Raw genomic sequence first — 14,932 nt, forward strand, 5'->3', positions numbered from 1 at the left:
GGATTTCTAGACAAACCTACATTACAACCTTACAAAGATGAACCTATATAACAACTTTGGGACCTCTCGTGGAAGAAGCAACATCTGTATAAATATTAATAAGCAACCCAAAAAGAAACTCAAAATATTAAATTATAGAAGAGGATTCTAATAAAAGAGCTTCATGAGATATCTTAACTAAAGTATTAATTCACTACTACAAAGACACAGAGAAAGCAATAGAGTGATTCATAAACCAGGTGGGATTCTCATGGGACATTCCTTGTATGTATATCATGAGATGCTGCAAGCTTTTGGTTGAAACTTGGCTCTTCTCAATATAACCCAACCCCCCCCCCCCCCCCCCATCATCTGCCTTTAGGTGGTGGTCGTGGTGGTAGTACAAGTATCATCAATGGATTTCTAGACAAACCTACATTACAACCTTACAAAGATGAACCTATATAACAACTTTGGGACCTCTCGTGGAAGAAGCAACATCTGTATAAATATTAATAAGCAACCCAAAAAGAAACTCAAAATATTAAATTATAGAAGAGGATTCTAATAAAAGAGCTTCATGAGATATCTTAACTAAAGTATTAATTCACTACTACAAAGACACAGAGAAAGCAATAGAGTGATTCATAAACCAGGTGGGATTCTCATGGGACATTCCTTGTATGTATATCACGAGATGCTGCAAGCTTTTGGTTGAAACTTGGCTCTTCTCAATATAACCCAACACCCCCCCCCCCGCAACCCCCCCCACCCCCCCACCCCCCCCCCCCCAAAAAAAAAAAAAAACAAAAACAAAAACAAAAAACACAAAACAAAAAAGATGATCTTTTAAATCCCATGCTGCTTGCTCTTAAAGAGTGAAGGTGCCTCAATGCTTCTGCCAAGCAGTGGCCCTTGAATAGTCATCTGGGAGCTGAGAGTGCTGTCATGCCAACTACACGATTTCGCCAGGATCAAAGTAACCAAGGCTTAACTCCCCCTCAGAGGAGCTTTGATGATGATCCTCTTGTTTAAAATGAGAGGCATCTGATGGACGTTTTTGTGATGTGATTTCGCCAAGCTCTACTAAGTCGTCGTGATTAGGCTCGTTAGTGGTCATTGCTACCATGCTTGGAATCTCAACAAGATCATGATGAGTCTCCATCTTGCTTGCTCGTGTGGTCACTACTATCTCCCCTGCAAAAAGAAGAAGAGAACATTGTAAGCAGAGAGGGCTTACCACATTGTGAGCATGGAAATTACATGCTTAAATTTTCAAAAAGCATGTAGAGGTGTTTTACCTTCTGATGTATCACCAGAATAGGCAGAATTTCCTGCAAGCACATGATCTTGCCCTCCTGTTCTTCCGAGTGTTGTAAAAGCAGACTGCCTCAAGATAGTCAATGCTGGTGAACATAGCCAATTAACCAATGAATGACTATAATAATGTACAGAGGGTCTCTCTCTCTCTCTTTTTTAAGAGCATCTTGGCCTTATTCACACGCAAAATCAGCCTCTATTTTTCTCTAAATTTTTGAGTTTCTGTTCCCCCCCCCCTCCCCCCCACTTTGAATCTCTGAGAGAGAGAGAGAGAGAGAGAGTTCTGTAATACTCTGGTAATCTGATTTTTGCAGGCAAAATTCAAATTTAGGACAACTTCGAATTTGGGGCAAATCAACTCCCTGGTCACAATAAAAATTAAAATGAAAATTTGGGGAAGGCAGAGCCCGCACAGCGCACAGCTGGGCCATGAGGTGCATAGAGGTAGGGCAACGGCGTTCAATGCGCACAGCGTGTAGGTGCACCAATTGGAGGGGCGGATGCGAAGCGTGCCCAGGTGTCCAACAAAGTGAAGGCTGGACCAACAGGCGTGACGATGGCATTAAGGGTCAAGTAGCATAGTAATGGCTGGGACAGAGTGAACACCTTATAAGGCCTTGTAGGATGTGTAGCAAGATATATGCCATGGTGCACCCATGCATTGCACACGTGTACAGAGACTGCAAAGTCTAGGACAGAGTGAACATGCTGACATTGGACTTTGCTCCAAGGATTACCCACTTCTACAGCATTACGAGAGGTGGGGCAAAACTATGGCCAAGCGGTTGCTTAGGTCCGTAATCAAAACCTCCTCTTTACCATGAGGATTATCTCATGGAATGTGCAGGGTCTAGGGAGCCTTCCCACGCGCAGAAGGAAGCGTCTTGTTAAGGATCAGCTCCACCCTACCATTACGGGTGGACCTATGGATGTGTTGCTTCTGCAGGAGCACAAATTGGATATGTTTCAGTGTGGTTAAACTCGTAAGATCCTTTTTGATTGATTAGCATGAAATGCAAACTCAGCCTGCCTATCCATGGCCACCTATAACTCAGCTCTAACAGTGGACAATAGGTCTGAGATCCAAAAGGACACAGGATGCTTCTTGTGTTCCCTCTGAAGCGCAACCAACCAACGTCTGAAAGCTTGCTCCTTGTCCAGAGCCTCTTCTTTCTTGGCCAAGACAAGAGAATGATAGTACTGGCTAGCCCTCTCCAGGTCCAAAGCAAGTCTCTCCTGGGTGTGAGAATCATCACAAAGCCTCCAAATCTCTCTACCCTCCAGGGAGGCCTCTGCATCCTGATAGAGAGAGTTTGGGATGCGAGCACAGGGTGCACTCTTCTGCCTCCCAAGTTCCTTGGTGCACAAGACAATGCCTGTCCAACAATCCCTGCCATAGAAGGAAGGTACAAATCTCTCCCAGGAAGCTCTCTCCAAGGGGTGTCTTCTACCTCACGGCCATCCTTTTTGTTCAATGGCTGCTCAACCATGTTGAAGTCTCCACCAACAATCCAATGATCAACGAGGGGAAGCAGTTCAGTGAGGTGCCCAAATGGGCCACCCTCTCTCCTCGTACATTAGGCGCATAGATATTCAAGATACCCAGCTTTAATCCCTCCTGCATAACCATAATCCACTGTACTCTAGCGGGTATGATAACACCGTGGCCAATAACATGAGGCAAAAGTGATGATGACACTGAAATGCATACCCGACCTTTGGTTCCTTGTGCACAGGACCAAAGTGGACCTATGCACAATAGGGACAGTTTGAGATGCTTGCAGGATTCTCAAGGAGAATGACATACTGATCCAAATAAGGTGAGGAGTATTGCCTCAGATTTTTATCAGACCTTGCTCTCTGCAGAGGCCCACTCTTTGGATAGAGATGTTGCACAAAAGAAAGTATGGGAGCGCATGCCTAGGCTTATTATAGAGGATGTGTGCCTCATTGGATGGCCCCCTTTTTAAAGGATGAGCTGAGACATGCTTTGAATGCCCTCTTGAAAGGAAAATGCCCGCGGGATGATGGCCTCTCACCATCCTTCTTTTTGCAGTTTTATGATTACTTTGGCGATGATGTTACTACTGCTTTGCAGGAGATGTGGTGTACTCGTATGATGCCCCCTTTTATCACGGAGGATCTTATCCACTTTGTCCCAAAAGGTAGGGACAAGATCAATATTAGATAGTGGAGGCCCGTAACTCTACTTGGGTTTGCTTACAAAATCTTAGCGAAGGCAGTGAGTATGAGGCTTCAACCTGTTCTTCGGAGAGTTATTCATGATGCATAGAATGGCTTCCTCCAAGGAAGGAGTACTTTGGATAACATCTTTTCATTCTAGGAAGCTGTGGAGTGGGCTAAATCTAGCTAACAACCCCTAGCCATTCTTTTGCTAGACTTTGAAAAAGCTTATGACAGAGTGGATTGGGTTTGTTACAAAATCTTAGCGAAGGCAGTGAGTATGAGGCTTCAGCCTGTTCTTCAAAGAGTTATTCATGATACACAGAATGGCTTCCCCCAAGGAAGGAGTATTTTTGATAACATCTTTTCATTCTGGGAAGCTGTGGAGTGGGCTAAATCTAGCAACCCCTGGCCATTCTTTTGCTACACTTTGAAAAGCTTATGTGACAGAGTGGATTGGGACTTCTTGAAAGCATAGTCACAGGAGACGGAAGGGACGGACTGTTGGAATGGAGGGACGCCGAGTCGGGGCAGTGCAGCGACGGGGACGGCAGGGGACGGTCGGACGTCCCCCTGGAGGCGTCCCTCACAAGGGACGAGTACGAGGACGGCAGCAGTAACGGGGACGGCTGTGGGGGACGGCACAGTGGGGGGACGCAGGGAGCCATTGTGCGCGCAGTCGGACTGTTTTTTTCCGCCCGTTTCTAGCCGTTTGTAGGGCCGTTTCTAGCCGTTTGGCTTGGCCGTTTGGGGAGGCCTTGAGCCTTTGAGGCTTGGGCCTTGGCCCTTGCCTCTCTCTTGCCTTGAGGCTTGGAAGTTGGGCTTTAGGCTTGAGCCTTGGGCCTTGGCCCTTGAGGCTTGGCCCTTGCCTCTCTCTCTTGCCTATCTAATATCTATATAAGAACAAGGCTTGGCCCTTGCCTCTCTCTCTCTCTCCTCATTTTGTATCTACTTAATTATTAATACAATCAATCGTGAACGCCTTCAATCTTTGATTGGCGTATTTTGTTAATATGACTCAAAAGCTTACCATTTTAGTGTAAATTTGTGCTCATTTTGATGTACTTCCAAAGTAGAATAAGTGTAGAGTAGAAAAACTTAAAAAAAAAGTATTTTTTGAGTGCCGTTCCCTCCCCCGTCCCCGTCCCCGTCCCCGTTCCCCGTCCCTTGTGACTATGCTTGAAAGGCACAATGGCACGGATGGGTTGTTGGGTTTTATGCTGTGTATGCACCTAGAGGAGTGCTAGTGATCATCAGTGGGTTACAAGGACACTTTTTACTTTAGATAGTGGAGGTTTTTTCCCCCAGTTTTAGCTTAGTTCCACTTATAATAGTTTATAAGTGATTTGGTCCACCTGACTGGCACACTTTATGGCCGGACCATGTGAACACACCTTTTAGGTCACTTCTTTATGTGGCTATTGTACTTCATTCTATCACAACTGAATACAAGAGAAGTTGTGTTCCTCTCTCTGGCACTCACGTTTCTTGCTGAAGTACCCTCCAAAACCCTAACCCTAACAGCTGAGCTCCTTCATTTGGTATCAGAGCAGGTTCGCCCAGGTCCGTACAGTTCGCCTGTTATCATTTCGTCTGTCAGCTGCAGCCACGTACACATAGCCGCACTCAGCTGCACAGTCAGCTGTTCGTACAGCCAAGTTTGCCAAGCTGAAAGTACAGATCTTCGCCTGTTTTGTACTATACCCGTCAGCTGCACGTACAGTCCATCTACTCCGTACAGGTGCCTGCTTTGCTCCTTCATTTGGTACACAGTCGCCTAGTACCCGTACAGTACCTGCAGGCGACTTACACTCGCCGTCAGCTGCTCGCCCAGTTCCGTACAGTACTCTGCTCGTACTGCAGCCGTACAGTCACGTACCTGCTCCGTACAGCAGTCCAGTACCTACTGCGCATACCTGAAGCCAACCTGTTGACTGCTGTTTCAGTACAGTACCTGTTGCGTGTACCTGCACTGTACAGTCGCCGTACATCCGCCGTGCAGTTGACCTGTACCTGCATTGTACTGTACACTAGTTCCGTACAGTCTACAGACGCCTGTACCTGCAAAATCACATTTGTGGTAAGCTTTACAAGTTCTGAAATTTGGGCATTTTCTCTGTGAAAATTTTCTGGCAGATACAGGCAGATTTTCTTGCAAAGAAATCTCTACAGGTTTTTTGCAAGGTTTTGGGTGCAGTAACTTTGGACATTTTGGCACTGTGTAAGCCATTTTTGCTGCTCTACTCAGTCAGTGGTGCATTGTGTTGCACATTCAGAGGATTGAGAGTGCAGGCATATTAGGGTTAGCTGTATTCAGTGGAGTACAGTTGCTTTTAGGGTTGCTATTGGGTTTTTTGATACACAGGTACAACATTGTGCATTGGTATAATGGCAAATCAACAGCAGAGTGATGTATTCACGTATTTGTCTAAGGAAGACAAGTTGGACGGCATGAACTACTCCTTGTGGAGTTTTATGCTGAGAAATGTGCTCGTGGCAAAAGGTCTTTGGGATTTTGTTAGTGGTGATGAACCATGTCCAGGTCCATTGGCTCCAGAGACTCCTCCCCAAGGGGGTGCTCGTGGACGAGGACAACAAGTACACGCACCAGGTCAGCCATTGCCTGTTCAAAGAACAAATGCTCAGAAGACATGGGATGCCAGAGATGCACAAGCCTTGTCACTTATTGCATTGTCAGTACAGAGGTCTATTATACCACATATTCGTTCGGCTGGCTCTTCACGGAATGCATGGGTGACTTTGGAGCAGATGTATGCTGCTTGTAATGAGGCTCGGATCTCGTTTTTGAAAAGAGAGCTGGAAAATCAGAAAATGCATGAAGGAGATGATATGTCTAGCCACTTGAACAAGCTGCAAGATTTGAGAGAGCAACTCATCAATGTGGATGAGATTATTCCTGAGACACAGCTTGTGTCCACCATCTTGAACTCTTTGCCAAGATCTTACTTGGCTTTTCATACCTCTTTGAACCTCAGCATGAGGAATGCTGTTGAACCCCTTAAGTATCAGGAACTTGTTGCTCTCTTGCTACAAGAAGAGCAAATCAGGAAGAACATGAATATGAATACAAGTGCTGAACAAGCATTTACGACAGGTCAAAAAGGGAAAGGCAAATCTCAGCCAAAGAGTTCAAATCAGAATTCAAGTGATGGTGGTTCATCTCAGGATACCAAGAAAAGTGATGGACAGCCCAAGAAGAAGGGCAAATGCCATTACTGTAAGAAGCTAGGTCACTACATCACAGAGTGTAGGAAGAGGATTGCCAAAGAGAAGGCAAAGGAATCTGGGATGTCTGTAAATGATGCCTCTAAAGCTCCTCCGGAGACTGCTTCTTTTGTTGAGGACATGGATTACTGTTTCTACACATGCAGCTATGATGCCTCTTGGTCTTCTCAGGCACTCAGTATGACAGAGCATGCATGTACTTGGTATTTTGATAGTGGTGCTTCAAAGCATATCACATCTCACAGGGATTTGTTTTGTCATGTAGGCCCTACCCCTGTTGGAAAAACTGTTCAGTGTGCCAATAATGCTTCATATCCAGTTCGTGGCATTGGGGAGATTCAGCTCATAGCCATTGATGGCTCTATTCTTCGCCTTACAGATGCCTTATATGTACCAGGGATAAAGAAGAATTTGTTGTCCATTTCTTCTTTAGCATAGTGTGGTATGCAAGTCCACTTTGATGATGACAAATGCATGGTCAGAGACAAAGCTAATGCTTTGACCTTGATACTTACTGGTACATTATGTCATGGACTTTATCAGTTGGATGCATTTCAGCCACTGGATCAGTCTGCTTATAATGCATTCACTCTTACTCCAGCTATGGTTGATGCGGAGTTATGGCATGCTCGCATGGGGCATGTAAATTTTGGTAGTCTTATGCTTATGCAGCGACATAACATGTTGACAGACCTACCTCTTATGGAGAAGCCTCCAGATCACATATGTGAAGGATGTATTTTGGGAAAAATGCATCGGTTTTCCTTCCCACGTGATCAGGCTCTACGAGCAACTGCAAAGTTGCAGCTTATACACAGTGATCTTTATGGTCCCATGCAGACGAAGTCATTAGGAGGTTGCCTCTATTTTGCTACATTTATTGATGACTTCTCTCGTATATGCCGGGTCTATCCGTTGACACAGAAATCACATGTATATGATGCATTTTTGGCCTTTGTAGCACTTGCTGAAACAGAGTCAGGATGCAAGGTTAAGACTCTCCGTTCTGACCGAGGGGGGGAATATGTGTCACACATGTTGAATTCCTTTCTTGAGAGTAGAGGTATCAAACATCAGTATACTACTCCTTATACTCCACAGCAGAATGGGGTTGCAGAAAGGAAGAATCGGTCACTCATGGAGATGGCCAGATGTATGTTAAAGGCAAAGAAGCTACCACATATCTTTTGGGTGGAAGCTGTTATGTGTGCTTGTCATATTTTGAATTGATGTCCCACAAAGGCATTGGTTTCCATTACTCCTTTTGAGGCTTGGCATGGCCGCAAGCCTTCGGTATCACATTTTCGTACTTTTGGGTGTCTTGCATATGCACACATACCCAAAGAGTTGAGGAAGAAGTTGGATGATAAAGCCACAAAATGTATTTTTGTTGGGTATAGCCGTGAGAGCAAGGGCTACCGGTTATATGACCCACTATCCAAGAAGATATTCACTAGTCGGGATGTGATTTTTGATGAAAAATCAGAAATATCCATGGCTGGTTATGATGCAAATCAGGCTGAAAATGATGTGTTTGAAGGTCTACTACCTATGGAGTTTCATTCCACAGATACAAGACAGCCAGCTAATCATGAAGATGGTGCAGAAATTCAGCAGGCTATTGAGCCAGAAGTTGAGCCAAATATGGGGCAGCAGGCTCCACAGGTCAGACACATACCTAGATGGTATTTGAGGACATTACAGGACAGCCATCTAAAGGGTCCTCTTGCTGGTCATACTCGTAGGGAGACACGGACCAATGAGCATGCACACATCATGGATTTGAATATGGTTATGGCAGCCAGTTTACAGGATGATGATGAGCCTGATTCATTTGTGGATGCACGAGACAATGTGCATTGGAATAAAGCCATGCAGGATGAGCTTGATTCTATTAAAAGGAATCAAACATGGGATTTGGTTGATCTGCCCAAAGGCAAGAAAGTCTATAAGTTGAAAAGACATGCAGATGGATCCATTGACAGGTACAAAGCCCGTCTAGTTGCAAAGGGCTATGCACAAAAGAAGGGCATTGATTATGAGGAGACATTTGCTCCTACATCCCATATGTCGACACTTAGGTGTGTCATTGCATTGGCTGCACATCGTGGCTGGGTTGTTCACCAGTTGGACATCAAGACTGCTTTCCTACATGGGGACCTCGAGGAGGAAGTTTATGTATATCAGCCCATAGGTTTTGCAGAACATGGTCATGAAGGGAAAGTATGCAGGCTGAAAAAGGCCTTGTATGGTTTGAAACAAGCTCCACGAGCTTGGTATGCAAAAATAGATGCTTTCCTGCTCACTCAAGGCTTTGTGAACGTCCATCAGAAGCCACTTTGTATGTAAAGAAAGAAAAGGAAGATCTGCTGGTCATCAGTCTTTATGTAGATGATCTTTTGCTCATGGGATCAAATGATGACAAAATTGCAGCTTTTAAATAGATACTGCAACAGACATTTGACATGTCTGATTTGGGACTAGTACACTACTATTTGGGCATACAGTTTGTGCAGGATAACAGAGGCATTATTGGGTTGTTGTGATCTCGGTATGTTGCTAAGCTTCTGGAGAAGTTTAAATTTCAGGATTGCAAGCCTATTAGCACTCCTATGGAGCCTGGGATGAAACTGTCACTACAAGATGACAGTATTTTATTTGATGCCACTACATATGCTCAGGCTGTTGGGTGCCTTATTTACTTGTGTACTACACGGCCAGATATTCAGTGTGCCGTATCTCAGTTGAGCAGATTCATGCACAGCCCGCGATTGTCACATTGGCAAGCTGTGAAGCGTGTATTTCGGTATTTGCAGGGTACCTTGTCTCTTGGATTGCTTTATCCTGAGGGGGGTGACATGCAGTTATATGCTTACAGCGATTTAGATTGGGCTGGTGATTTTGATACTAGACATTCCACTAGTGGAAATTGTTTCTTTCTTGGCTCTTCATGTATTTCTTGGCTAAGCAAGAAACAGACCACAGTGGCCACTTCGTCTTGTGAGGCAGAGTACAGAGCAGCCTACACTACTACCGTTGAGTGTGTCTGGCTGCGTCGTCTCATGACTGATATGGATATTTCAGTGGAGGAGCCTACACCTATCTATACTGATAGTCAGAGTGCCATTGCCGTGGCTAGGAATCTTGTGTTTCATGCTCACACGAAACACATTGAGATTCACTATCATTTTGTTCGGGAGAGACTCCAGGCAGGTGATATCAGTCTGATCTACTATCCTACAGATCAGAATGTGGCAGACATCTTCACCAAGGCATTACCACGTTGTTTCCTTTTGGTGGATGATGTACAGTGATCACATATCACTCTAGGGGGGTTTGTTGGGTTTTATGCTGTGTATGCACCCAGAGGAGTGCTAGTAATCATCAGTAGGTTACTGGGGCAGGTTTTTTCCCCCAGTTTTAGCTTAGTTCCACTTATAATAGTTTATAAGTGATTTGGTCCACCTGGCACACTTTATGGCCGGACCATGTGAACACACCTTTTAGGTCACTTCTTTATGTGGCTATTGTACTTCATTCTATCACAACTGAATACAAGAGAAGTCGTGTTCCTCTCTCTGGCACTCACATTTCTTGCTGAAGTACCCTCCAAAATCCTAACCATAACAGCTGAGCTCCTTCATGGGTTTCTCCCAGGAGTGGATTAGAGGGGTCTCTTGCATGTATAGGGAGGCCCACAACACAGTTTTAGCCTTTGGGGGGGGGGGGGGGGGGGTGTTGGGGGGTTGAGCGCTTTTTCAGATCTCCCATTCTGTGAGGCGGGATGCCCCTTAACTTCACTACTTTACCTTATAATAGCGGAGGCTATGAGCAGGTTTCTCAGAGCTAACCTAGGAGTTTTGCGCCTTAGGCTGCCACTTTGCACAGAGAAGCAGTTACTGGACTCTAAGTTAGCAGATGATATTGCTATGTTTTTGGAGGCTTAGCAGATGATATTGCTATGTTTTTGCAAGCATGCCTCTGTGCTTTCCGCACTGCTTTGGACATGTTTTCTTTGGTAGTAGGCGCCTCCATTAATTGGCACAAATCAATAGGATTCTGGATTAGTGACTCTCCATAGACAAATTGGGGTTTTGATGTGGGCTTTACTTGGATTGAACGAGCCTCAGATTGCATGAGGAGCTTCTTGGTTCATATTCCTCCGCAATCAATTGAGGCTTACAGGCAGCTCGTTGTTGGAATAACTTGATCTTGGAGAATTTGGTAAACCTATTGGAGCAGCCACGCATATCCAGTGGGCTGGCTTGGCGACTCTCCTCCCCTCAGTGTTGGATTGGAAGAGGCTCATGAGTCTCATGGAGGTGGAGAGAATGCTTCGCACCCAACACCAGAGGATTATGTAGATGAACGCAGCCATTCCTTTTCTTTTCTGGGAAAAAGATCCTTCTATTAGTTACTGAAAGAGCAGCCACAAAGGGCTAAATACAATCTCGCCTCATGTATAGGGCAGGAATCAAGTAATCAAAGGAGGGGGAAGAGACGCTTCTTCTCTGGCTGGCCGCTCTCTGAGGAGAAGGCTATCTCATGGGGGGGGGGGGGGGGGGGGGGGGACAACCACACAGGTGGTCTGTAATGCCAAGTGGGGTCACCACCTCTATCAGTGAGAAAAGGGCCAGGTTGCCAGAGCCTCAAGAAAGCTTCCCGCCGCTTCAGCATGTGGTCAAATCCTCCCTGCAACTTCCCCCATTGGCTGCGGAGGATATGTATGATATCGAGCCAAATGCTCTAGATAGACTCAGCTGGAGGAGTGTGGGTACTCTCAATGGCTTCACTGCACTTAGCTCGCCATATGTGCCAGGCTGCAATGCTACTGCAAATCTCCCATCTCTAGCATGAGCCTGGTCACCAGTGATCTGTAGGTGGGGTTATGACTGGTACTGCCGAAATGCGGTGGTGAGAGACCTGAAGCGCTAGCCCTCCCCCATCCTCCTCGTAAGCCTTGACCACCTCAGCCTCGGTGGCCCAAGCGACAATGCCCCATGTAATGATATGGGTCGATGCCCTGTCCATAGTGAAGATGTGGAGAATCCCCCACCAACCTGCTAAGCCTTTAGGAAATCCCAAAGACAATGTTGCTGAGACTCTTGGGGGTGGCTGCACCTCAGGCAAGCTGCTGGCCTACCTCCAACTCCCAACCAAGTGCCAACTGCCGCCAAGCTCCCGAGGAAGCACTATGAGAGGCCCTGTGATTGCCAATGTGCTGCTGCTGTCAGGGTGCCATCAATCTCTGGCAGCTGGATCCTGCGGCCTAGCCGTGCTGTGTATGCAAAGAAGGGGGCATCCAGAGTCTCCTCCCGATCAGCAGGGTCATGCCAAGTCCACTCGCCTGGGTCCCACTAAAGACGCATGAGAGGTCGGCACTCCCATATCCATAGTTGCCAGAATCTCTCCTTGGCCACCTTGGCAGGTCGTGGATCTATGTGCCACTCCCGAGCCTGAATTCCAATCACCCTCATCCTCTGTAAGGTGCAGCCACTGAAATCCTCTAAGGGGAGCTCGGATCTCTCTAATATGCCGTGGGATCCAATAGAAAAGGTGAGCAGACCACTACCCTCATCCGCTCCATGGACTTCCACAAGAATATTGTGCCTCATAAACACACCAAGCTACACAGGGGGAGTTGGGTTTGGGATAGGAGTCAACCACTCCTGAGGAATAGCTGAGTCGATGTCGATGCTGAGCTTGTCTCTACCCCAGATCCCTATCAGGTCTCTCTCCTGCACCTTTGGCGGTAACTGTCTGTGTGTGACTCAGTCTCCAAGAGACTTGGCAGGTCCTATGCTCAACGCTCCCTATGATACATGAGGTCGGGTCCCCAACATGCCGCCACTGGGTAAACGGATCAGGGGGTTCCAGACCAATGGCTGCTGAAGCCGCTCCTCTGAAGCTTCCGGAGCTATCTGCCTAAGGGCCGGCTTGAGGTGATCCCAAGCTCGAAGTAAATTGGCTACAAATCTGTCCTCAAAAGTTGGACTAAAACTGTGGGTCTGCATCTCTGTGAAGATCCATTTGGTACTTTGTGGCCAAGGGCCCCCTAGACTCGGGGTGCGGGCTGAAATCCGAGCCACCTTCCAAGGCTCACCACTGAGAAGGAGTCCTCAAACAATCAGCTTGCCCAACAAGGGACGGCTCTGAATAGCAGGGTCGATGAGGCCTAGCCCCCCTCTCCGTCGTAGCTGAATGGTCACTCTCCATGCGACCTTGGCCCTGGCAGGCCTTTGGTCTCACTACCGGCCCATAAGAAGTTCGGATCAACCGCCCGCTGTATCTGGCCAATACAAGCTCAAGAGAAGGCCCAACACGAAGTGATGTACCACATAGTGGTAAGAAGAACCTGGTTCGCCACCACCACTCTACTTGCTAGGGAGAGTCTCACATAACTCCAATATAAAAGCTTCTTCTGAATACTCAGAAGAAGAGAGGTGACCTGCTGCTCATGAGAAATATCAATGCCCACCTGGCATCCAAGATAGCAAACTTGAGTGCCTCTCGCGATCCACTGGAAAGCCTCAACTGGGTTGTCAGTGTCCGGTCGAGACCCGACACTTGCATGGTTCCATATCACCTAGTCGGCTCCGTAGGAGACATGACTAATGCAACTGTGCCCAATGCGATAAGCTAAGGCTAATGTGTTGCGTTTCCGATCTGCCTAGGCGGCTAAGAGAGTCAATCATGCCAGCGTAGAGGTCAGTTCTTGCATCTGACAGGATTCCTGATGTGGCTCCTGATCCTGTTTCTAGATAGGAGTCATATCCATATATGAATGACTCTGAATACAGATCCCAGTGAGAAGACATATCCAACCAAGAAAGTGCTTAACACAGACAAGGAATCAAATAGACTTATACAATACAGAAAATGGGGAATTGCACAAACAATTACTTGTATCACTAGAGCAAAGGCTTAGCCCAAAGTACAATGTCGTATCACACCTAGTTGTCCTCTCTACTCTCTTCTCTATCCTGTATCTCTCATCCCTTGATAGTTCCCCTTTACTCCTTTACATTTTCTCGTGTACTACCCATTGGCAAGATTCAGTTACAAGGTTGTTACAAGAAAGAAGATTCATGTCCCGAGAGTTTGTTGCCCAATGGATATACTGGGCGGAGGCCGAAGGTTGGATAGCCCCCAACACCTAGCGATCACGGTGGACGCTGCGCCAGTAGCGAAGCCCACAACGACTTATTGTCGTTGCCATCCAGTACCACTTCATTTTTGAAAAATCGAAACAAAAATTTCATCCCCGGAATCTGGGACTAAACTCTAAGGCCTATTCCAGCCTTCTTCATTCGGTCCTCCCTCTGTGGCGAGGCCTCCTGAGACAAACTTTATGGGCTTGTCCTGGGCATACCTAGGCTTGCAAGCCCTCTTCCTGCTTCTCACCCAAGCATGCCCAACTCCAGTCCTTTCATCACCCTGTCGAAACTACACATCAATGGGCTTGGTATATGGGTACTTTTGCCTGACCCTTTCCATTACATCAATGGGCATCACTACTGCAAAAGCATGTGGCTCTGTCTCCTATGGGATGATGGCATCAGTTTCGAACACAGTCTGCTCGGGCTCTCTTGGTCTCTTCCTTCCCCCTCGACTCCACTTCCACCCGTATGGTGGTCTTCCTGTCGGTTCTGATCTGGAGTGTGGCTTCTCTTCTTCTGCCAGGTAATTCCGTTGGCGAGGGGCACTGGCAGTCTTGCCTTGTGCACGGGCTATTGCCTCCTCACGCGGATCCTTGTGTCATAAGATCCCGCCACTTCCTTACAATGCTCGGGATCTGGATGAGGGGATTTTTCCTGGCGCTGATTCTGCTGCCTGGGAGCTACTTTGCCCTTGTTTTTCTGTTTGTGACACGTCTAACTGGTTCATGAATTTTGCAATTTCATCCTAGTTAGACGGTTGCCCAGCTTCTGTCTGCTTGGCAGCCTGAATCAAGCTCCTCATGTGATTGAGAGCTGTCTCTTTCTAGATAGTTGTGCCCTGTTGCATTTTTTTTCCGCCCTTCCATTATGTTTTGATGCATGAGCATATGCGTGGCAGCATGTGCATATTGAAGAGTGATGCCTTCACCTCGTACCCTCACTTGGTTTTGGCACACAAGCAATTTTTTTTTGCAGGCAAAACCTCCATCAAGGCGCCGCACTCAAGCATGTGTGGGACTAACCATGTGAAATATGTACCAAAC

The 14,932-nt window shown here is 46.6% G+C and overlaps 1 protein-coding gene across 5 annotated transcripts in view; it reads right to left on the reverse strand.

Moving 5' to 3' along the window:
* Positions 1–809: 809 nt before the first annotated feature.
* LOC147621385 (uncharacterized) overlaps positions 810–14,932 on the reverse strand; it is a 152,962-nt gene continuing 138,839 nt past the window's right edge. For all 5 annotated transcript variants that reach the window (XR_015269820.1, XM_086824139.1, XM_086824141.1 and 2 more), the window contains 2 exons: positions 1,281–1,385; positions 810–1,176 (listed from right to left, as the gene is read on the reverse strand). Coding sequence is in view for 4 of the 5 variants with exons in the window: in XM_086824139.1 (XP_086680265.1) it covers positions 935–1,176; positions 1,281–1,385 (347 nt within the window). In the remaining variant the exon portion in view is untranslated. The remainder of the gene's footprint in view (positions 1,177–1,280; positions 1,386–14,932) is intronic.

Source organism: Cibotium barometz, chromosome 30 (genome assembly GCF_041138505.1).
Source record: "Cibotium barometz isolate CiBa-2024 chromosome 30, ASM4113850v1, whole genome shotgun sequence".
NCBI classification, from domain to species: domain Eukaryota; kingdom Viridiplantae; phylum Streptophyta; class Polypodiopsida; order Cyatheales; family Cibotiaceae; genus Cibotium; species Cibotium barometz.